Genomic DNA, 25,792 nt, shown 5'->3' on the forward strand with positions numbered 1-25,792 from the left:
TTAATAGGTACCTCAACCGAACTCTCTATGTGCTGGCAGTTCTGAATTGTTACGAATCTCCCGTGCAAAACTATGGGATGTTCTCCATAATAAATATGGAAAATCATACCGTATCTCCTAAATAAATATACATGTAATAAATAATAAGTACAAAAATAATACTAATTAAATAGTGCAATATACAACTAATATGCATCTTTGTTGCTACTGGACACTATCTTCTACGGTTGTACCAAACCTAAGTGATTAAACTAATTAATCAAGTTAATTGATTAATTATATTACTTTAATAAAACTAATTACCTAGATTAAATCACGTAAATTCATGTTACTATATTAAGTAAAGAATCTAATCACACTTACTAATAAAATTCATATAATCTAACTAAATAAATAATTTAAATACTCTAATTTATCAAAATAATATAATTAATCAAATGTACTTGAATGAATTTAACAATATACTGACGAAATGACTAATATACTTCTGAACGGACTAAGAAAAATCTAATTACAATTACTAATTAACTACGTAATCTAAGAACTTACCTTAAGGAAATTGAGCGCGGCTGCTGCTCGCGTTGATCCTCTCTGGCTGCCCCCTCTGCTCCAGCTGCTTCTTCTAGCGTTGCTCCGCTGCTGCTCTCTTCTCTCCACTGCTGCTCTCTTCTCTTCTCCCTTCTCTTCTCTGCTGCTCTCTTCTCTTCTCCCTTCTCTTCTCTGCTGCTCTCTTCTCCCTTCTTCCTTCTCTCTTCTGCGAGCCAGGGCATTTTATTAAGCGCAAAAGCAGCATCAACCCCCACTGGCACGCACACACCGAAAGCATCGACACGATGTGATGTGACAATGCACTGATTTCGGCAAACTTTTATTGATGCGATGGGTGGCCGGGTGTATTCGGCAACTGAGGTGCCGAATACGGCACACAGTTGCCGAATACAGTGGGCCCGGGTTGTTTTCGGAATTTTAGTTACCGAAATCCAAATTTCGGATTTTGAGTTACCGAATACGAGTGCTAGATTTACAAATACGCCAACATGTTGTCTAATTTCGCAAATACGGTCGCGTATATCGTCTAAATTCCCAAATTTGCCAAAATAATATAGTGGAACATAAAGGCTTATATGTTATCATTCAAATGCTCTACGTGAGACGATTCTACCATACTAACACCTAAATCATATGCTCCAACTCTATTATCAGTAGGTTGGAGTATTACTGAATCACTTAATACTAATAATATATTATTTTATGTATACTAAAAATTGACAGAAAGAGATGTACATGAATAATTTTTTTTGTGTGGACATTACACAAACAAATTGACTTTGAAGAATACATGAACCAGACTAAATTGTGATCTAACCAGTACACATAAAGAGCCAAGAACACATGAAGGAAGCGGAAGTGGACGATGCGGATGAAGGAAGATGGTCCCGAGGTCAGCTCCACGGTTCTCACTTAGTTTGCCACCGTAGCGGTTCCATCGCCTCGAGGAAGCACTTGATGGAGCTAGCACGCCAGGCGAAGCACTTGATGGAGCTAGCGCGCCAGGCTAGGAGGGGTGGTGCAGGGGATCCAATGCTGACGAGTCTGAGGTGGACGTGGATGGACCGGCAAAGTTGAGACAATGAGGATGGCCAAAAGATGCCCTGGGCTGGTGCTGGCTGGTGAGAGGGGTGATAGGATGAATGCATACGGATGGGTGGGGAATAGATATGTTGAGCACTATTTATGTGATGGCATTAGTGGTTAATTTCTAGATAACTTTAGTGGCATTGGCAAAAGTGCTGCCCGCTAAAGCCAAAGAGGTTGGTCAACACATGCTTCTAGCTTATAGTACAAGAGTGCTGGTGGCTTTCCAAAAACATGACATGGAAATGGTGGTGTTTGTTTTAGTTTTTATCTTTTGACCCTAGAAATTGAATATAGAAGCTAAAGAAAACATGCATTATTTTTGCATGAAGAAAGATCATTTATTGATTTGCGACAATCCCTTGAGATTACAAGTACCTGACCTAACATACTTTTATAGTATTGGACCTTTTCACTATATCACAGATAATCCAATAAATATTTGAACAGTGCAATGCCCTCATGAGTGATTAATGGATTGTTGCCCCGCATAACTGCCTAGTATAAAGTTGAATCACTTGCACAGCATGGATTTTGAAGAATCAATGTGTACAAGAATTAATGTCCCTTATTGCACCAAACGTGCAACAGGGGCTCGCTACAAGCCTATATAACCAACCCTATGCGAAGTAGGATTATGGTGCTGTAAACTGTTAGTTAGCATGCGATAGCATAGATGTTCATCCACGAAGAAAAGCCCATGGTCCTCTTGCAGTCCCTATCCTGGAAAAAAGAGCAAAGAACAGGTGTAACACGAGGCTCAAGAACAAGGTTTTTGGGGAACAAACATGTTGCTTCAAAAAATAAGGAGGAAATATGATTATGTTTCAACGAGTGCATCTTAGAAACTGACCAAAATACACTTTGTGCTTCTTCTCATCGTGTACATATCTAGCACTGTTCGTGTACTGCACGTGTTCCTAGAAAGCATAAGCTTCGTTGTGGCGATAACAACATAATCACCACCTGTGGTACACCACCTACTTGCATTGTCTTTAGTTTTACATATTTAATTACTAGTTCTTTGATAAAATTTAATCTAGTTTACAGACTTTTTTTGGGTGGTGGTGGTGGGGTGATCTTATCAATTATGTTTAAAATGAGGAAGAACGTCCGGTTCCGTCTACCATTTCCGCTCACAATTCCACTCTCTGTAGCCAGATTAATGTATTGCCAACATTTAGGTACTAGGGAGGTGATCTTATCGATTCTGTTTTAATATGAAGCAGAACTCCTATTTCCGTGGAGCATTTCTGCTCACGATTCCACTCTCTTCAGCTAGATTAATGTACTGCACAAGTTATCTAAGTGATATGCAGTTTTTTTGTGAGAACTAGTCAAGATTTTGATAGTTCAAAAATTCATAAAAGAAACAAGAGGCTAACAAAAGGAATATTGCCTGATTGATTTACCTCCAAAATCCGGCAAACATTCGGAGGCTCATGTAGATCGCCAAAGCTATCCAAATTCCGATAAAACCTTTAGAACTTGCAAGAGTGACTATGCAAATAATACTGACAATAGCAACAAGGACCTGAGGATGCAGAGTTCAATAAAATTTGTAAGGAAAGAGATTTTAAAAAAATAGAGGACTGCTAGAAGAATAGAAGGTTATTGACTTCCCATTGAATAAGCCGCGTATCCAAAATCTGATGCTCCATAATTGATACCATCAAAAACAAAAGCCAAAGCATTGATTGGTTGAGTTATGCAGACAAACTGGGTAGATAAAAACGAAATACTGTTTAGTTATAGAAATTTAAGGAATGCTCATTTCAAAATCTTGTCAATAGGCAAATACTAGCAAATATTTTTTCAAGCTATCAACTTCAAGAAAATCATGAATCCTAACTATAATACTTCAAGACTCAAAACTGTCCTGCCCTTGGCATTTAACATAATGAAACCCATACCGGTATTGCTATGTAGATATGATTCAGTACACCCTGGTCATCCGTAAATAACCTAGATCCTATGCGGAGGCCAAAGCCAAGAAGTATGCTCAGGAGAAGTCCCAAGACCAACGCCAGCTGCAACGTAACAGTTGCTCCACTAAGGCGATGAAAAGGGTCTCAAAATAATAACCCAGAAAAATTAGCGTACCTGCAACACACGAGAAGCTGTGGCAGTGGTTTTCGAATAATCCTTGCGTGCAAATGCACTTGCAAGTATAGCCTGTCAAAATATGATCCGGATTGACAAGAAGTAAACCAAAAAGAGATGCATGTTGCATCATTCAACTCATCAAATAGGTAATATCCTAATTAAGTTCCTAACACAGAAAAGATGCTAATATATTTTAAATATTGACCACTTTTTCGTCATTTTCTCATGGTCAGAGCATCCAAAAACCTCAGTGATTAATTGAAATCTCATAAACCAAAAAAGAAGGCTAACTGGTCACCAGTCGAAAAAGAGAAGAATGGTTCCCAAACCTGGCCAGCAAAAGCCAATCCATCAGCAAGAAGCGAAGAAGCCAACCAGATCTGCAGGCAGATCTGGAATGCAGCCATTGGAGTTGCGCCTAATCGTGCAGCCATTGATGCACATAGTGTTACACAACATGTTGCAGCAATAACTCTTGCTAGTAGTAGAAAACCTAAAGTGTGAAAAGAAAAGAGCTTAGTATTAAAAAAGAAGTTCAAGTATAACAACTGAACCTAGCATGAGGCCCTTCCACAGAATGAAATTAAATGGTTCAGAAAAAATGGGGAATAGTGAGATAATAGGTTAAATCTAAACAAAGAGAGATGGATTTGTAAAGAAAATATGTACTCTAAAATGGTTATGGTAAATGGTACACTAATAATCTTCAACGTAACACGACCAATCTTCAGTATACTAGCGATGAGCAGCTCAGTGATCGGTATATTAACTGTGGGAATGGTGCAATCATCTACAGATAAAGGAGCAGCAATGTATATTTATTGGAGTCTAAGTACATTGGAAAATAAATTACCCTTCTTGAGGAACCGACCAAACTGAAGATGTTTCATGTCGGCTGGCAACAAATCAACATGTAGCCTTAATCTCCATAAAAGTATAGCTGCAATGAAGTATCTGCAGAATGTTCCACCATACACTATCACAAAAGATAGAACACACGAATTTTGGATAGAGTGTTCCTTCCAACATGCATCAGAGAAACAATAGCATTACATACTGTGATATAACATGAGCAATGGCTGCACCCCTGACACCATACTGGAACACAAACATAAATATTGGGTCCAAAACTATATTGGTTGCATCTCCGGCCACTGGTCATCATAAAACTTTGAACATCAGAAATTGTTCCAGGAAATATTGCCAAAAATCATAAACATTGCATAACTTATCCCCTCCAAGCGACCAAAACTGTTTTACTGCCAAATATTGTATTCAAATTAGTTTGCAAAAAAAGTGTTATCATCAAGTTGCCTGTGTTTTTTTCTCAAATACGCAAAAGATATGTGCATTATTTTATTAAGAGAGGAGAAAGGCCAAAATAGGCAAGTACATCGACTTTACACTACGACCCAACACAACGACCTTACATGACGAGAAAAAATGACCAAAATGCCTGTGTTTTAAATATGAACATGAAAATAACATGTCAAGAAGATTCAGAGAAACGCAAGGGACTGCTAAACAATAGTTAATATAAATTTGGATTCACTTAGACACTGCTCCCTTAGTATCTACTATCTACGGAACGAAATACTATTATACCAGTTGCATATAGAGGCGTCTTTGTATCCTTAAGTCCACGAAAGACCCCTTGCATTGCCAGAGATAAGAGAACAGCAGGAGCACCAAGAGATCTGAGTACCAAGTACTGTAATGCAGGCTTCAACATTGCAGAGTCCTATTGAAAAATAGTATTTCAATTCGAAAGGTATTCAGTAGAAAGGAAAACAAAAAATAATAATAATTCATGAACAGATTTTCCCATAGGTGTTCCAAAATCTACCCAGTCATTGAAGATACAACAGATATTATGAGAATGGTCTACTGCAAAAGTTTCGTACACAACCAAACTACACAAACAAGTACTTTCCAAAACAACTATAATAAATTAATAACCTAAAAGATAGTGCAGATGTATTCAGTTCCATTAAGGTATGTATATATCTTGCTGTTGAGAAGTAAAATCACTAATAGATGTGCCCTCGGTCCATAAATTTTGATAAAGGTCGTTTGTTAATACAATATCAGAAATATAGGGGAATAAACCATGATGTCATCACTTATATTTATGTTGAAACAGAGTAAGATAATATCATCAATAGAGAAAAGGCATAAAGAACAGTTACCGGCTTTACACCCATGTAGCCTAAGATAGGTCTTGCGCAGAAAACGAGCAGTAGAGTTTCAAGTAGGCCGAGCACCCCACCAAGTACTAACGCTGTAGAAACTGATGGAATATTTTTCCTCTTTTGCTCAACCTCAGAGGAGTAAGTTTCAAAAGATGACTTGATGGCAGATGCACTGGTCTCTGGTAGTATGTTTTAAAGTATTAAATATTTAATATGTATATCTGAAGTCTGAAGTGCTTGCGACTTTTATTAGAATATTACCTTTGGGAGAAATCAATTCCACCATTTCACTGTCGGAAACATTGTGTTCATTTTCTCCATTGATTTCAACTTTTTCTCTGCCAACAGATGTAGCATCCTCCTCTGCAACAAATGATGTTGTGACACTGACAAGGGGGAATATTGCAATTCTCGACACTTGATTAAACACTGCAATTGATACCCCTACAGCTGCAAGTTCTACTGGACCTGTTTATCACAAAAGATATCATAGCAATCAAATTACCTTTATACAATACAAGTATAGATAAGTAAACAAATCTGTGTAATTATAGTAGCAACACAAATCCATACCACAATATAAGCAAAAGTCAAAAGGAAAACGCACATTAAATGTAACAGACAGCATTGTTAATTTCACTGATAATCTGTTTCAGCTTGAGCTGAAAGCTTTTCCACAACCTATTAGTTAATTCTCACACACTGAAGAAGACGGATTTGCGAACAAAATCTACAACAAATATGATACGACTTTCATGAAAAGACTAAAATTTGGTAACTATTTCTTTCCTGTTCCAGTTGCACACATGCATTACAAGACCAATCATAAGTATTCTTAAGCAAGCGAGCAGTGTAATTTTGAACACAAGTGCCTCAATAACATATCACTGCCAAGATATTATTATCGGAATTCAATTTGAGCAAAAACTTTTATAGAAAGATTACTATAACAAGCTAGTGTCAAGTGTCAACACTCAGTATCATATTCCAAACTATAGATAGTTTGTTTACATGTAGAAAATGAAGATTCTAGTTGCAAGTTACTATCTCCTTCTTCAGGACACATTATTACTTGATGGTTTGAGGGATCCTTCTTCAGCTACATGCACCATGCGTTCTGAGAAGGTAAAATATTATGTGGGAACCTTTGTCTGTCACAAGAAGGTAATTCAGCTACAGAGGGCCTAAACATAACTCCATAGCAACTACATGTAAATCAAAGCCTATTGTAGTACTATTTGAATTTTATTGGATCAGAAAATAGCAATTTCAGTAACTGATCCCACTTCCATACCACATGGATTAATACAAGAGTAATTTCTGCATACTACTAAATCACTACCTTTTCAACATTGAATAAGTTAATATGATTCAAAAACTTGTTGGACCTTAAAACTGTGGTGTCACAATTATCTACTGTTTACAAAGCCTCAGCATTAAGTTTGACTAATTTCTGATTTTACGTCAAATACTCGCTTTCTTCAAATAAGCACCATGCTCATATGATTTCTGCATACACTCTATGCGCATTATGTATCTGGCAATGAAGCTTCTTATCTAGACATCTCAAGGGAATCACGATATTGTTGTGGACTCTCTTTGGTACAAGAGGAGTTGTAACAAAGGGAGTCCAAGACGGTTACGAGATGTAGCTGGTTAGATTAGAAAATAGGATTCCAATTAAATCAAGTTGAGTTAGAAGTCCAATTACGGTAACTTGAGTTTGAGTTAAGAAAATTAAGACAGTCCAAGTTCTCCAGGGTGTATATGGTCAGATATGTGGTAGATCGAACTATAAAAAGAAATAAATCGATATACTCTTTTCCAATTACTATATGCCAACCCCTCTAGTTTCTCGCTTCTAACCCTGCCACCCTTCTCTCTTATTGCCGACCATGGCACCTACACGCTAGAGCCACCCATGCTCCCAGGTTCGATATCCCTATAGTCTTTGCAGCAAAGCACACCCACAACACACATAGTTACATACTTCCCCTTTGATTTAATGCACTATATATAATATCTTTCGGAAGGAAGACTCTGCATTTAAGATTTCATTTAACTACTGGAAATGGAAAGGAATATGTCAGCTGGTAACTAGCACGGCTCAGTTTCTGCTGACAAAAAAGCAAAATGCTATCCATTAGTCCGCATATTTCATTTTCGCGTCAATCCAAGCTGACAAAAAAGCAAAATGCTATCCATTAGTCACGCCCAAGCAGTGGCGTATCTAGAATTTTGAGCAAGGGTGGTTCAACTTAACATAATTTTTTTTAATACCACAAATATAACGTGCCAACATATAAGTATAGAATTTTACCAAAAGCACAATATAAGTCTAAAATTTTACTAACATACAAGTCTAAAATTTGCGTTAAAAAGCTTACACACATACAATAGTTCAAAGAAGATTATAATACTAATTCTTGTTGGTCTTACGCATTCTAATGGTCATGAAAGTCTCAATTATATCATCTTCATTCACTTTGAAGAAAATATCTCATTCAATGAACGTGACTAGACAATCATCCAAAAGACTATCACCCATCCTATTTCTCAACTTACTCTTGACTAAACTCATTGCAGAAAATACCCTTTCAAGGTACCCAAGCCATGGGGATAATTGCTTAGTTACCACTCTAAAGAAGTGGCAATTGCTGCTGAGGATAACATGTGGGACACCCTGAGTCTATGCATATGGGATAGGGTGGCAAATGAACGATTGCCACTTCCTCAGGGTTACAAAAAGCGAATACCCCCCGCTATTAGACTCACTCCCGCAACTGAGCAATTATCCCCATGTGGGACTGATTCTAATAGCGGAGATTAGTCAATTTTGGATCGATTGAATTGGTAACATAGGTTACCTATATATAGCACTGGCCGAATCGGTCACGAGGAGGTCGGGACATGCGGAGTCAAGAGACCCACTAGGATGCCGGTCTACAACGAGGTCCGTAGGCGCGGACCGATGAAACAGGACTGCAGGAGTCCATGAAGGAGGGCCCGGTGCCATCTGAGGAGCTGGGCCCCGCTTTCGGTAAAAGGGCTGCAACATTAGTGGGTCAGCCCCTGGGAAGAGGGCTGCAATCAGCACCTACTATGGAGGCACGTTGGCAAGATGCCACTGTTGCTGTTGCACACCTAGCGCCCACGGGTGCTGCGGCTGGCTGCAAAGTATGCCGGGTGCTGGGTTCAATCCTGCGCTCCTGGCCACATCTTGATAGTGCCCGTCCATGGATTGTAGAATGATAGCCAGCTAGGGTGCCACTGTTACTGCTGGTGTTGGAGTTCTTCCAGCTGCCACCACTATTGATGGTGACGACAAGACTAGAGCCCACGGCCTGCTAGAAGAGGGTCCTTGTGGTGCATCTATGGCACGACCACCCAAGGCACCACCCTGCCCCCAGTGGACTGACCACCCGAGCCGCAGGTTCCAGCGGGGGTGGTGGTAATCAGGGCAGTGGAGAGCGTCGAAGGCTAGGATGCCATTGTCAATTCCTCAAGGAGAAGGTCAAAACGGACCTCGAGGAACAAAGGAATGGCCACTGTCGCTTAAGGAGAGCTGTCATGTATCGTTCATACCATGCAAGACGGAGAGAATGAGAGTGCCTTCGTGCACGGATTTGCCAGGTCACCAAGGGCATAGCTCAACTTGCGACAATAATCGGAGACGTGAAGATCGCTTGATAAAGTTGTCAAACCTTGCATCCAAATACAATGTGCGGGTTTCGTTGTTGCCGATAAATTGCTGCTCTAGGCTGAGCCAAACGGGAGTGCGGTGGTGTTAGGTGCCATCACCATCTCAACGAGTTCGACGGGGATGTTGCCATAGAGCCTTGAAAGTATGACATATGGTCTATTTGTTTTAGTTGTAGATTGTGAAAAGCAGTTCGTAGATTATATATTGTAAGAAGCTAGATTGTAAAAGCTGGATTTTATAATCTGCATGTTGGTGAAAGGTATATTGCTGGATTGTTACAATCTAGAGGCTGGATTATAAAAGCTGGATTGCACAATCTGCATGTTTGTTCTAGCTTATAGATTGTGATCACAATCCACAATTTGCAAATTAAAACAATCGAGGCCATAATCTGAGCCTAATCGACAGATTCGAAATCGATCATCATTGTCAGAGAGCACATGTTCCAAGAGAGAGTACTTGCTAAGGATGAGGAGGAAGATGCCACGACACTTCTTGTAGTTGGGGGAGACAGATCTAGAACAAAAGGGATCAGAGTCAGCCTTAATGTTTGAACGGCAAGGGCCTAGATGAAGGTTGGCAACAACAGTGACTTCATGGAGGATGAGTGCATTCATGACATGCTTCGTGTGTGTAGCAGCCTTGCGTGCACAGCATCGGCGGCCTCGCGTCTGCGCACGGTGGTGGCCTCGCTTGCACGAGCAAGGATGTCGGTGTTTGTAGTACTTATCATTGATCGAAACATCAAAGCTAACAGCCCTAGCATCTAAACACCCTAATTGCGGAAGCGTGATGTCACATACCTGATTGAGTAAAGACCATTAGGGCCTGACGGTGACTTGCAGTAGAGTAGCGATGAACGGGTTTGTGAAGATCATTGCCGGTGTCGGGTTTGTAGATGGTATTGGTGCAATGGTGACAGTGAAGACGGTGTTGGCGCTATCGTGTGGACATTGATGCCGGTAGCCTTCGCTCCACTGCAGCGCCCTTAGGATCAGCGTAGGGTTAGGTATATCAGGATGACGTTGGCCTCTTGAGATGGACTTAACTCGCAAGTCCCTAGTGTCCCCGTTTATATATGGTATTGCATGGAACAGGGCGGTAACCAAAGAGTAGGTGAGGGCCATGCCCCCTTTCATTTGGGAAAACGAGATCAATACCAACATTCTCCCCCTTGATCATAAGGTTGACATCATAAGCTCATTCTCAACAAGCACATCAAGGTAGTGTGTCACAACGGCCAATAAAATACTTATAGTGCACCATTCCATCTTGAAATGGATATTCTTTATATTTAATGGGAGTTTGTTTGCTTTATGGTCCTCTTATCCAGAATCACAGGCTTTCCAATAAACACACACTGGCAACATGATCACAAAAGATATTGGGTGGTAAGCCTTTAGTAACTGGATTCGTAAGAATTGACTTAGTGTTTATATGCTTGATGCTAATTGTTTCACTACCACAATACGATATATGAGTGCTAGTTGAAAATGGCTTCAGTGCCAGTTTTTCAACCGGCTCTCCTTACTCAACACTGATAATTGGCTACTATTAGTGTCGGTTCATCACCGACACAATTGCTATTTTCAGAGAATAAAAAAAGAGAATTGGAGGTGGTGGGAGGGGCATCCGAGCCGTCTTGGAATTCGGATGCCGCTTGCGTCGCCACTCCTGTCGCCAGGAACCGTCGGGCACTCCTGCAAATCAAGATAACATGGCGGCTTGAAGGTCGCCGCCATAGTACAACGTTGGATCCCGCCGCCGCTCGGGCATCGTGCCTGGATCCCTAGGCCAGCGCACGTGCAACACGCCTGGATCCCTTGACTTCCACCGTGCCAGCTCGGCTGCCTCCATCACGCCTGGATCCCACCGCCACCGCACTTGGATCCCTCTGCTGCCACCGCACTTGGATCCATCGGCCACCACCGCACTTGCATCCACCACCACCGCACTTGGATCCATCGGCCGCCACCTCGCCAGCTCGGCCACCACCACCGCACTTGGATCCACCGCCAATGCGCCCACTCGGCCGCACACCACCTGGGCTTCAGCATTGCCGCTGGCTCCTTCACTGGTGCCCCAGGTGGCAAGACCGCCTTTTGGAGCACGAGGACGGCCACCTGCATGCTCTGTCGGTCGCTGGCAGCAGAGTGGTCCATGAGGCGAGGAGAGAGGAAGAGGAGAGACTGATGGTGAGAGAGCGAGAGAATAAGGAGTGAGGATGCGATAGAGCGAGAGGATTAGGTGGACTGAGCCAAGCAGACGCCAGATCGCGAGCCAAAATTCTATTGCATAAATTTTTTGGGTCCGATCGTAGTATTAGTGCCGGTTTTTATTAGAAACCAACACTGATACTATAGTGCCAGTTTTTATCTAAATGGATGGGTTGATATTTGGTTTTACTACCAACCGGTATTGATACCTTATCACTGTCGATTTTAACTGAACCGACACTGATGAGGCGACACTTATGACTAGTTCTGTAGTAGTGTTTGATCTTGGATTCAATCTTTCACAACATGATAATGTCAATGTGTTTGGCAGCACCACTTGACTTGCTATTACTCTTATAGAAAAATGCGGGTTGATTTTCACAGTATATGGTAAGTGGTTTAGAAATATTGTCTACCACTCTTCATCCTGAGATAAAGTGAAATACTGCCTGCCTGGTAACATGCTAGAAACTTAACTTGCATCATTGATAGCTCCTCCAATGAGGGTAAAGGTTTGCTTGGACCTTTTCCACGAGATAGCTCCTCCAATGAGGGTGAAGATATAACCTGATCTGGATTTCTTAGTATCCACACACATTGTAAAATCTGCATTACCTTCTTGTTCCCACCGGCTACTTGGATGGTCATGGTAAAGATCTAGAGAAACTCAACTGGATTTGTGCTTCCATTGTATTTCTCGATTGTCTTGGGGCGGAACCTTACCGGCTAGCTTACGTTCCATAGATCTGGGGAGAAGTCCAGTCATCTGTTGATGGCGCCTTGCTTTTTTCCAGTGCCCCTGGGAGTCTTTTCCACGATAATCTGAGATTGCTCTTGATTTGATCAATGTCTAGATGTTTCTCAATTAGATCGATGGGGGGGAGGGGTCGAAGAAGCTTCTACAGAAGCCCCGGAGCATCTTCGCTAGTTGTCGATGACCTCACGCAAGTCATTGACTGGATGACCTTTGACTAGTGAGGTACGACAAAGATTGTTGGCCCAATTGTCATCACGGGAAATTCTATTCCTAGGGTTATCTCTCTCCGGGTCTGATACATCTCGTGATGGAGGATTGGCTGGCCTGCCCCGGTTAGTACTATTTCTAGCTAGGGCCACATGAGAGTTCTCAGCCTGGAGCATGATCTCTTTTTCCAAGTTGGCTGTCGAGTTCACCAAATCCTTACCAGCTAGAATAGCCAGATCTATAGTTAGAGAGCGCATAAGGGCCTCTTGTAGGAGGATCCTCTTTGCAGTTGCGGATTTAAAAAGGTTAGCCCCCTGTTTATGATCAGAAGACTGTATGAGCCCCGCCGGAGGCGTTATATCCGCATACAGCTGACCATTGCTGGCCGTTTAGGCCGGAGGACCCCGAATGTTTATAGAGTCGTCACATGATCCAGATCATCATCCCTGTCCCCAATAGAAAAAACTTCTTGGGGGTAACCTTTGCTAGAGGAGGTGTGTAGATCCATCATGGATGCTTCATCAAATTGCCGCGGATTGGTATCTTGACAATCCATGTTGTCAGATGTTGCAAGGATTGATCTCAACATGCTATCAATTAGACATTCACAATTATCTAGGAAACCGAGTGGTTCGAACTCAATATTGTAATCTTTGATGCATTGATCGTCAAATCGACTTACGTCATCGCTTGAATCATCACCAGAAAGTACATGGTCAAAATCTACCCAATTGATCACCAGTTCATTGGGAAGCGAGGTAAAGTTGTCATAGAACCCTTCATCTAAAAAACTAGCTTTCGGCGAAGCTTTAATCAATGTCGACAACATGTCGTGTGTAGATTCTTCAATGCCTTTTCTCATGATCCCACGGACAGTGCCAGCTATCGGCGATTGTTAAATTGTCGATCTAACAAACTTGTTGAAGAATAGGGGGATGCTTTGAATAGATGATTCACAAGGGAAACACACAGGGGTTTTTTAGACAGGTTCATGCCTCCTTGAGGATAATACCCTACATCGTATTTGTCTTGTATTGATATGAGACGGTTACCATGGAGTGTAGCTAGGCTAGATGGATCCAAACCTAGTTGATGACTTCCTTATTGTCTTATGTTTCCTTGTGGAACTCGTATCGCTTGTGATGACTCATTCTAGCTTGTTCTCCATAGGGCCCCTAGGCTTCTTATATATATGGGGCTGTCATACATCCTCTGAACTCTTCCTTCCTATTCTTGAAGATAGACCTTCCTGGTTACGGGACACCTCGGGTTCCTGTGGGTACTTTTCTTACTTCCTGGGATCCCCTTCCATGAGATAAAGATATGCCTAAAGAATTACGAGAAACCCTTTGGTATCTGGATATAGTAACTATCCATTATTCATCGTCAAAAACCCTAGGGGATTTAGAAATGTATGAGATACTCACATACGATAGTTTTATACTACCCATATTCAAGTCCCCCATTAGTACATGAAACGAGGCTTCGACGGATAAAGAACTTAGTCCAACAAAGAGAAATATTTTGATAGACTGCATCTCTGATTAGCAGCTCAGGTTACAAGATAGGATTGTACGTCTAGCGAGGTATATAGGAGTCCTTGGGTCATCTAGACGGAATTTTGAATACCTTCGGGTATTCATGTGAGCCCCTGAGTAAGTATTCCATCCGAGTAGGAATTTTGAGTCGTCTAACTTTTTGAATGGATGGGGAGAAAAGTCTCTTCGCTGACTGGGTTTCAAATTTGAACCGTCACAGTGGAAATTTTATGTAGTGGTGAAAATAATCTTTCCCTGGTGCAGATCATGATGACGTTTGGAAGCTGTGCGTGTCCGACGGGGTAGTGTGCCAGTTTCCTTGGGGTTCTATTCTAACTTCTCCTATGTGCATTGAAAGAGAATATGAGCATTAAATGCGATGAGACATTGTCATTGGAAACCATAGCCCCAAGTTATAATTGGAACTATTACCGCACTAGTCGGAGAACTGTCAACACCTCTTTGTCCTTGTATATAAGGGAAACTAAGGCGGCTTTTGCGATGTTTACTTCCACCATCATCATCTTCCTCGAGTCATCTTCTACTTTGCCTCTTGCTTTGTGCCTACAACCGCTACCAGAACCCTAACCATGCTTCCCCCACCTTCCGGGCATGATGGGCCACAAGAAAGTGGATAAGCTGGAGAGTTCCACTGTCTCTACCACCAAGTCTGTGATTCCTCCACAGTCGTTGTCAGATGTATCAGAGGAGGTTTTGGCTCAGCTATAGCACGATGAGGTCAGCTCTCCACGTGCCTTGATCGCCTGCATGCCAGCATAGGGTCAAGAGATCTCTAGCTCAGACACAGCTTGGGCTATTGTGTTCATCATTTTCTTCCGTTGTGGCTTCCGTTTCCCCCATTCTAGCTTTTTCCTCTACATGCTTTGCTTTTATGGCATTGAGCTTATCGACCTCAATCCAAACTGCATCATCATGCTCAGCGTCTTCACACATTTGTGTGAGGCCTACCTGGGTGTGCGCCCCTCTGCTAACCGTTTCTGGTACTTCTACATCTTAAAGAAGTTCTTGGGTAGGGTCGACAGTTGTGCCGGACTCCGCCTTCACGAGGGGAAGTCAGCGGAGTACATTGACTTCTCCATCAAGAGCTCCTAGTTGGGGTGGCACAAGAGGTGGTTCTTCTACCAGCCACCCCCACCTGAACCTATGTATCGAGGACTCGTACCACTCGTAAGGCCGGTGTGGATGGAAGCATCGAAGACCATCACCTTCATTCGGACCCTCGTCGCCATGATCCAAGATCTAAAGGAGCAGGGACAGACAACGTGGGACATCATAGGAGATTTCATCAGGTACGGCCTAAGTCTTCTGGAATCGAGGGTTTCAGGTTCTTAGGAGTTCACTATTGGAGAGGACCCAGCCTGAGAAGGTGAGACATGTACCCACTTATCCCGAGTAATTATCGAGGGCCTGAAGGGCTTATTTCTCACAAGCTATTCTTATCTGCAGATCTCTCCCTTGAGGAAGTGGAGTAGAGAACTAAATTCCTCTTCACAACAGCCCCTGAGGCCAACTGCAAGAACATCCCAATCCCCATCATAGAGATAGAGGCTAGGGATGGGACAAGATCTTGTCGGTAAGGCTCATGAACCTTCGTCTTTTCTTCTTTCATATTAGTTTTGATCCAGGGTAGTGGTCAATACAGATCATGAAGCAACTAAGATGCGGGAGGTCCGACCTGGAAGCCAAGAACACATGCATTCAGTATGAGGATGAAGTTGTGGGAGCCACGGCCCCAAGTGGATGTTGAGGTGCTGCAGCTGCATCACCAGCCTCATCCTCTGTCGGCAATGATGTGCTAGAGGAAGACTTGCACCCAATAAGCAGTGGCCCACTGGTCAGTGATCCAATGGTGTTGTTAACCACGACTCCAAGCCCCGTGCTTCCGACCTTGCAACCCATGCCTCATGTGATTTTAGGCTTCTCTCAAGACCCATGTGGCTGTGATAATGATTAACACAAGTACATGCTAGAAAAAAACATGGAAAATTAGTCATCGACACAAGTACTTTGGCTGGTATGGCTTCATCTGAGCCAGAGGTTGTGGTCGAGTTGGATGACCCTCAAAAGACATCTAATAGGACAGTCAGCCACCTAACCAAACTGAAGGTGCCTCAAAACTTGAAGAAACCCAGGTATGGTTAACTGCCACATTCCTTGCATTTTAGAAATGTGATCCTTAGCTTATTTCTCATAGACTATTGAAGGGGGTACATTGCTTGGAGTGTCAGAGCTCACCCTTGAGCCCCCATAACTTCGGACCCAAGAGGATAACTCCTCCGAGCCCAGCCAGGGGACGAGACCACCGAGCTCTCGACTCTTGCTGAAGGAGGTAGGGAAGCAGAAGTCTCATTACCCGAGGTGGATGAGACACTTGTCCATGGTTTTTCCTGGTGACATTCCCTGGAGGGACATCATCAAGGGGACCCAAGTTCAAGGCGGACATGACCCGAAAGACTTCTTGGGCGTCTTTTTGCAGTAAGTAATACCCTGTAAGACAGTCATGTAGTTAATAAAATCATATATGCTAACCTGAGGCTTTGTAGTTGGGCATGTTGTAGATGCACAAGCTTTGCAAAGAAGTCTAGGAGGTGTGGGCCTAGCTTATCGGGCTCAAGGTTGAGAAGGAGTGACACCTTGCCAAGAAGGATTGCTGGCTGGATGAGATGGGTCTCCAACTCTCCAAGGAACACTCTGAGAAGGGGGAATGCACTCTGAGCACGAAAACAAGTCTAGGGGTAAGCATCCCAGTTTCTTGGTCGTACCATGGTTGTTTTTTTTTAACCCAATGTTGTTTCCATGTAGAGATATTCGAGTCCCACGACGCCCTAGCCTAGGTGGGGGCCTGGATTGGCTTCGTCTATCAGTAGCTTGCTACGGCCCTGGATACGTTCCAAGACACTATCATTGGAGTCAGGATCCAAATGTAGCCTGTGAAGGACGCCAACGTTGCCGGGTTAGCCGACAGAGTGACCAAGCTTGTCGAGGCCTTTATAGGTTTCCAGCTGATGGTGACCGACCATGTTTTGAGCCAAACCTAACAAGGCATGGAGGAGGCGGTCACCTGATTGCTAGCTATTCTAAAGGCGCACTACCGGGAGATCGACACCGACATCCCTCAGGAGAAGTTCCCTAGGGAAGATGTCAAGGAGGCAAACTGGCTGGTGAAGGAGATAAATGGGCTGGCCAAGGGCCATGTGAACACGGTGACCTTTGTGTCATTGCCTTGAGACTTTTATCTGTTGGATTCTGTAATATGAACTTGGTAGCTTGTTCAAAACTAGGATATTTATCTTGAATGTTATGTATTTAAAATGGTAGTTCCATAGGTGGTAGGTACCAAATTTGTTCTATAGCTTATCATGCGTAGTCTTACTCGCTTCTCCCTTCAATTAGTTCAGGAGACATCAATTGCTATTCGGGGTGCTTATTATGGTCAGCCTTAGGTCTGACTTGAGTTGAATGTGTCGTAGCCTTTAGGCACTCATGGATTCAATAAGGAACCTTTTCACAACCCAAGGTCACGGCCTAGAACTCCATCCCTTCTCGTTGGAATTCACATTGGTGCATGCACAATACGCCATTTTGAAGTTTCAATACCAAGTACCTATTAAGCCCATGACAGTCCATCTGGAAAGAATTTTTGGGACAAGCACTCTAGAAATTAAGAAGCAAATAATGCAAAGAAGTAAAAGAAACTCATACTTCCCTTTAGTCATAGAAAATATTTTTGCCATCTCGGGTGTGTGCGTGGGTAGAGGTACCCAGATAGTGACTTACCTCATTGTCAGGCATTAGGGTGCAAGGGACAATATATAAGGCCAAAAAAGGCATTTACACCACTTTTCAGGCAATATGGCCTTTATTAATATAAATGTACTCTTAGTACTTATATATATAACTTACAAAGCTAATCGTCATTCCATAAATTATTGAGGACTCTACCACATTATATCGCTAAACTATGTGACACAGTACAATTAGATTTAGCCGATACACAAGGATCCTCCTACTTTGGGGACAATTTTTGCTCTTACATTGGTTCCGAACCAATGTTAGAACTAGATCTAGTTTGTTAGGTTTGCTTTGGTCATTCTGGTTGTGGTCCCGATGAAGGCTTCTCGGCCACCTTGGGCCTTGAGTTCTTGGTCTCCTTATCGTATTGGTGCTAAGCCGCCATGTTGAGGCTCCACTTATCGCAGTGGAGACCTACCTTGGGGTAGCCCCGTATGGTGATGACTTCCTCGGGCTCTACAATCTTCACACATTGTTAAGGATAGTGTGCGTCAGCCATGAATTTAGCTGGGGTTGGTCGTCCTAAAATGTCATTGTATGCCGTGTTAAAATCGACCACGTAGAATAAAATTCTCTCTGCAAGTTGTCAGGCATCCCAAAGGTGATGGGAAGTGATATTTGGCCGATAGGCAAGGCCGAAGATTTGCATACTATGTCATGGAAGGCCTGAATAACCAGCTTGATGGAAGATCAAGAGATCTACATCGCATCGAGTACACCCATAAAAAACATTTTCAGAGAACTTCCTCCTTCGATTAGAACATGGGTAACCATGCACTTGTTGATCGTAGACTCGGCCACTATTAGGAATTGGCCTGGCCATACGAAGTTCTTTGTCAATCATGTTGGCCGAAAGAGATTTCAACGTTTGACAACTTGATGGCCTTGCAACTCTTGGGGACAATTGCTAGAACTTATCAGGCCATCGTCTTGTACCGCCTCTTGGACTCGTACGATGCAAAGCCACCAAACATATGGTCAGTGGTCCTTTCCCCACTTGGTAGGGCATGGTGTCTGAGTAATCATCTCTAGAGTCGAAGTCCCTACTCTAGGTTATGACCTGGGTCTTCTTCCCCTTAGCCTTGGTCAACTTTTGGTAGATGCGACATCGCTATAGGTTGTGGTCATCGGTCTGGTGGAAGTTGCATCAAGGCTTGCCAAAGTGTTTGCCAGTGCCCAGCTTTGGCCCTTGCTTGAGATGTACCGGGATGCTTGTTGGGAAGATATGCCAAAACGTCATCAGTTTTAGTTTTCTTACCCTTACCTCCTTTGGAGTTCTTCTTGCGCTTGCTCTTCGCCGAGTTGTCATCTAGTCTGGGTTGGGGGTACTTAATGTCCTGGTCCCTTTCCTTGACGAATAGGAGCACCTCTTTGGCATCTGTTACCTTATCAATGATCTTCATGAGTTATTTAATAGTCTTGGGCTCTTTCACGGTGACTTCCTCAACGCATCATCAGCTCATGACCCCTTGAGTAAATGTCTAGATGATGTCATAGTTGTCTATCTTCGAGATGGTGTTTCGAGTGTTGCTGAAGCGTCAAACAAACTCACGCAAGGTTTCCTTCTCCATATGCATAACATGAAAAGCTCGTTCTTCTTGCTGGGTTAAATATACATGCCTTGGAATTTGCCTTGAAACATATGTGCCTTGGAAGATGTTCTAAGGAGTAGATCATCCCTGGTGGTACATTGGTCAGCTAAGTCCTGGCCGACCCCTCAAGGGTTGTGGGGAAGTAGTTAGCCATAACCATTTCATCCTCTCCATCCACTTGCATAGCTATGGTGTAGATTTAGATAAACTCAATAGGATTGGTGGTCCCGTTCTCCATCGACCCAAGTCGGAACCGAGCCAGCCAGTCAACCAGTTAGGTCATTGAGGAGAAGTCGACTACTCCTTGGGGGTCCTCGAGCTTCTTTTCTCCTCGATAACTTCATGTAGATCATTGATGGGATGGTTCCTGATCTTCTTGTCTTGTCTTGTTCCAGGGATTGCGTCTCTCTAGATCTGAATCATCATGAGAAGGATCAGTGCAGAACTTCCTCGATTAAAACTATTTGCGACTGCTTCTTGATGAGAGTTCTCGGCCTGAGGCAGAGCTTCCTTGAGCATATCATTCATCCAGTTGAGCCAGCCCTTACCTTCAGGTGTAGTTAGATCTGTAATGGGGGGCTATTAGAGGGCATCCTGTAGAAGTATGATTCTCTAAGCCACTGCATATCTAAAATGTCGGGTTGCTTGTTGGTGATTGGAAAAGGTGAGATCCAAGATCCCTTTGGAATATTGGGCCAGGGTGGTTGTCATCGGTGGAGGCTAATTGTTATTACCCATAGTAAGATCAGTAGGATTTCATAGATTTACAGGATCATAATCATGATTGGACGAAGCTGCACCCCTGTATCCGATGGTGAAGACTTCTTGGGGGATAATCTCTGATAGAGGGGAGTCTAGATCCATCATATACTTGCCATCGGAGGAGACCTCCGGGTAGGTACTTCAATAATACATGTTGTTGGAATCTGCAGAGGAAGATCCTGACTTGTGGTGAACGTCACTTGCACGATCGTCTTAGTCACCAGGTGATTCGAGCTTGATGTTGTAGTCTCTGGAAGACTGATCCATAAAATGACTTACCTCATCGCTAGAGTCATGGCCACCAAGGTCATGGCCTAAATCCACCCAATCAACCATTGGGTCCTTGATGGTTGAGAGAGTAAATTTGTCATAGAACCCCTTGTCTGAAAAGCCGGTACTCAGTGCAGACATGGGTGGAGTCAACGACATGTTGCATGATGAGGATTTAGCATCAATGGTCATAATCCCCACGGACGATGCAAGTTGTCGACGATTTTTGAACCATCGATCTTACGAATACATGAATGAAGCAGGGGATACTCCCTCTAGCTGAACTGTGCACCAAAACACAGTGATATATACAAATTTAGGCCTCCTGAAAGATAATAGTCCTACATCTTATGGTCTTGTATTAATCTTCAAGACATATTACATTGGGGTCTTAGCTAACCTAGATGAATCTAAACCTAGTCGAGGGCTCCATGCATTTAGTCTTAGTGAGATGTTGATGTAGATCGTGAGGTTTGACATGTTGCCTCTAGATTCCTTTCCGAGTAGGATTATGTTATTCCTAGAGATAAAATTCCATGTTTATGAGATACCCTGGTACCTGCGGGCAGTTTTTATATTTTTAGGGATTCCTTTTCTGGGCACGGACGTATGCTCCGAGAATATAGGAAACCCTAGGGTATCTAGATATGTATGGGACTCACATATGATAGTTTTATACTACCCATTGTCAAGCGCCTTGTTTCTTGACTTGTCAGACATATGGGAGAAATGCAACTTTTTCTTAGATTTACAATTCCCTTGGAATTTTCTCTTGCTAGGGCTTCTAACATGATGCACTCTCCTCCTCCTAGACGCAGATGGCAATCAAGAGGCTTATGGTGTACTTCTCCTTCTAAGTGTTATAGTTAATATTAAAATGAGTAAACTCAGGAGGTAGAGATATCATAATGAAATGGACAAGAAATCGTTCTGATATCTCTATGTCCACGCCCTTGAGCTTCTCAGCAAAATTAGTCATCGTCATAATATGCTCTCTGATGCTGCCAGACCCATCATACTCAATAGTTAAGAGCACCTGAATAAGAGTACTAACATAAACCTTAGAGAAGCCTTTGAATTGCTCCTTAATTGATGCCAAGTATTGTTTCGCATTATCGAACTTAGCGATTGCTCCCCTTATGCAAAGATTGAGCTCTTCATTATTATTAATGACATGCGGTTGGACTGCTCTCACGTTTTCGTATTCGCCTCATAAGTTTTCTTTTTCTCACCAGCAATGGGAGGAGTGGGAGCGCGAACTCTCAAAGCATAATCCAGATCCAAATTTGCAAAGACAACCTAAATTTTCTCTTTCCAACAGGGGAAATTGCTTCTTATATGCTTCTCGATGTCGTCAATTGTGGCGGCAACATTCAAAGCATTCACAGTTGAATATGAAACAATGCCTGATTAGAAGATATAATAAAATAATATTTTACACGAAAATAACCCTATGTTTGTTTGATTAATAACATGCAAAAACTATATCTTTAATTCGTATCATCATTGCGCAGAAAACGAAAAAGAACTTAATCAAAATTTAATGAGATGGAGCATGATCACAAATAATGTTGGTTAGAATACAATCATGGCTTACATAATATAAAAATAATCTTAACATTCGCCAACCAAAATTTCTCTTTGGTTCCAATTTAATCAGTGAATTAATTGTAAATTTTAATGCATAATATATCAATATTTGGGCAATAATCACCAGGTAAAGCATTCCTTAAAACATAAAAGGCAATAAAAGACAAAAAAAAAAACAATGGAATAAAAACAAAAACCAATAGACAAAATGGCTTGGCCTTGATCGGCCCAAGGCGGGTGTGGCCCAAACGTGTGCAGTGGCTTGGCCTGCCTCCCCTATGTCGGCCCATGAGCACCGAGACAGCCCAGTGCAGTGAGCGTGGCCCAACAGCACCCACTCGGCTCGTTGGAGTTTCCCCGCCTGTAGCCGTGACAAAGCGATGACGACTGTCCGATCTCATCCGATGACACTCTGGTGAAATTGGCCATAACAAAACCAACGGTCGTCGCCCAGAACCTTAACCCTAGCCACTTCTCCACCCTCCGAAAGAAACAAGATCGAGAGTGAGGGAGGTCGACGGCAAAGCGACAGGCATGAGAGAGAGAGTAAGAGATCGGCGGAGCGATGCAAGCTGGACCCCTTTTGCCCTTCTGAGTCAAACGCAACTAGAAAACGCGAAGTGCAAGCAAATAATAGGAAATATCATATAAACGTATGGAAGCAATAATACATTGATATTTAACATTTCTCACATAGTACAGTAAACTTCTTAAAATTAGAGAGGTGCGAATATTGTTCCTATGTATTACTTTGCATATACGTAAGCTAGTGGGTCTAAATTTTTCTAAAATGATATTTTTTGCGAGTGATCTTTTCTAAAATGTTAGAGAGCAGAATATGCCCCTAAAAAAAACAGAAAAAAGAACAAGCTTGACCTTTAATAAGCATATAGGAACATGGAAACAGAAGCTAAGTCCCTCGCATTAAATTTACATTCAACGATCGAGCAGGTGCAGAGGAGGGTAGATTGGAAAGTCTCCGATCTGAACCTCTGTTTTATTTCTTTTTTTGGGAGACTTCGACATCAAGAGAACTCGGACAGCAAATAAAAAAAGGACTAAAAAGAAGAGAAGAAAAGAACAAACCTATGTGGCCAATGAAGGCTGTGTCGACGAGCGAGGCGACGGGGTCTGCCATGAGCGCGAGCGCGCCAGGCAGCGCGATCCCCATGATCTCCTGCCCGAGCTCGTCCCATCGGAACGCCAGCCTGCAGCACGAACCAACCAACCAGCCGAGGGGAACGAAACAAAAGGAGAAAAGTAACTCAAGGAAGAAAAACAGAGAGAAAAGAACAAGCTAGCGTGCGCCTCTGGATGGATCGATCGATGACTTACCTCGCGTCCCGGAAGAAAACGTTAAAAGGGCGGTGCTCGCACCCGTCCATGGCGTCGGCACTGCGGTCGAGGAGGCTCTCCCCGCGGAAGCAGACGGCGCCCATGCATCACAGGTCGAATGCGACGGTGGTAACCTTTGGAGAAGGAACCGGAAAGGGAACGGATTCCTGATGGGTCCGCACGTTGGTGGAGGACACGGGGGAAGGCATATGATCGGAACCCGTGATGGCCGGGCTAGCACCGGGCTCAGTTGGCGCCTGTGCAATCAGGGGCAGGGCGGGGCAGTATTCCTGGACTGGTCGGCGCGAAGGGTTAAAAACGGGTTGGTCTGGTTCACTGGTTGGGCTGTGCTTTGTGCTTGTGCGTGGCTGCCTGCGCGAGACCTGCGCGGTTCGGCAGCTATTCTTGGGGGGTCCGACAGTCTGTGGCTCACTCGCGGTCGCGGCACGCCACGGAACCGGTGTTCTCCAAGCTAGCACACACCGGCACCTGGGAAAACTCGGTAACCAAAAAAACATTTGTACAAAAGAACTGTTAGTGGTATGCTTGGGTTCGAGGATGTGTTTCCTAGGTGTTTGAGTTTAGATCTGATTCCGGAAAAATCCTGCTAAACTCACCTCGTTCATGATGATAAAACAGCCTAAGCCTTAGATTAGGCAGAGTTTTCCTGGGGAAGCCCTCATCTTTCCATGTTCTTCTAAGTTTAACCGCAGGACTTTTCTGGAGTTATTAGGACCATGTGGTACCTACCATAGGCGTCTCAACAGTATTTTTCCGGACGATGCTAGTGCCCAGACGTTTGATGGAATGACAGATTTCAGATAATAATGGGTAGGGTCCCTGTGAAATTTGTTTGGAATTTTACCATTAACTACTGTCACAATGATGGGAAGGATAAGCTGAGGATCTTATAGTTGTAACATTTGTAAGACCTGCTGCTTTCCTATAGCCCCACTGTTAAAGTTAAATTCTAACATTAAACTTTAATGTCATTAGATCCAATGCAACATTTACAAGAATGCCTACAAAAAATATTTTTTCTAAAATGTCTCTAAGAACGTAAGACTTAAGTATTCTAGGGGTATCGCTAACTACTCGCAAAATATAAATACCGCGAGTGCATGGGTCAATTGTAGCCTTTTACCTAGATTATTCTATGGTTATCGCACATGAAGAACAAGTGGATCACCTATCTAGCTACTATCCTTCTACTACTAACAAGATTGTTGTTTAGCCTTGATTTTTTTACTAAGGTTGGATGAACACACGAAAAGAGACTAAGATTGCAACAAAGATTGAGAACGATCTACGGAGATTGCAACAAAGATTGAGAACGATCTAACCACAGGCATAAGGTTCACTTGCACACAAGGATCAGATGATTGAGCTATCATGTCCCTTAACTAACCGGCTATTACACTACAAACGTTGAGTTTCACATGAATCACCTGCAACGTGGCAGGCTAATCCGTCCTCATCTACACATGCACTATAATGACGCTGAGAATAGACCTAAACACTACGTTTATGTCTATCTCACTAAGAACATATTCTAATCATAGTATATGACAAAGAAGGACTCATCATATAGACTGAAGTAGCATGACAAAATCTCCATTAACTCAGATGAAAAACAGAGGTTTACTCCATAATTTCTCAGGAAAAACTCCTGAGTCATCGTTGATAAGGAATATATAATTAATAATTAAGAATATTATTAGAAATATAGTATATTCCAAGGATGGTATATCCATCATACACGTGTCTGGTTACCATGTGTCACGCTCGGTTTTTCAAAACAATAACCAGGTGCATTTCACATATATGGCAGGATCAGTTTTATCATACATGCAGTGACATATCAGTGATATACAATTTTACATCGAACAAAAACAACTTTATTGAAAAGATTACCAGAGTTTTTAAACAACAGCGGAAAAACAAGAGAAAACTCGAACAAAAGCTTCAGGGCACACCACAAACAATCGACTAGGGGCAACGTGACCTAGGACACTCCATCTTCATTTTAGTCTTCAGCTTACTTGATCTCCATATAGTCTTCTCTAACTGAGCAAT

At 42.7% G+C, this 25,792-nt stretch overlaps 1 protein-coding gene across 2 annotated transcripts; it reads right to left on the reverse strand.

Moving 5' to 3' along the window:
- Window positions 1–1,951: 1,951 nt before the first annotated feature.
- Window positions 1,952–24,007, reverse strand: LOC133907446 (protein DETOXIFICATION 42). Of its 2 annotated transcripts, XM_062349497.1 has the most exons (13): window positions 23,717–24,006; window positions 23,468–23,589; window positions 6,195–6,401; window positions 5,931–6,112; window positions 5,347–5,482; window positions 4,799–4,895; window positions 4,595–4,695; window positions 4,071–4,234; window positions 3,739–3,810; window positions 3,549–3,665; window positions 3,258–3,354; window positions 3,048–3,168; window positions 1,952–2,358 (listed from the first exon to the last, which is right to left on the reverse strand). In XM_062349497.1, the coding sequence occupies exons 1-13, from the start codon at window positions 23,818–23,820 to the stop codon at window positions 2,316–2,318; spliced, it is 1,563 nt and encodes a 520-aa protein (XP_062205481.1). In that variant the 5' UTR covers window positions 23,821–24,006; the 3' UTR covers window positions 1,952–2,315. The 2 variants fall into 2 exon arrangements, with proteins under 2 accessions (XP_062205481.1, XP_062205482.1); XM_062349498.1 differs by lacking the exon at window positions 3,549–3,665 and having other exon boundaries at window positions 23,717–24,007.
- Between the last annotated feature and the right edge of the window lie 1,785 nt (window positions 24,008–25,792).

Source organism: Phragmites australis, chromosome 24, assembly GCF_958298935.1.
Source record: "Phragmites australis chromosome 24, lpPhrAust1.1, whole genome shotgun sequence".
NCBI classification, from domain to species: domain Eukaryota; kingdom Viridiplantae; phylum Streptophyta; class Magnoliopsida; order Poales; family Poaceae; genus Phragmites; species Phragmites australis.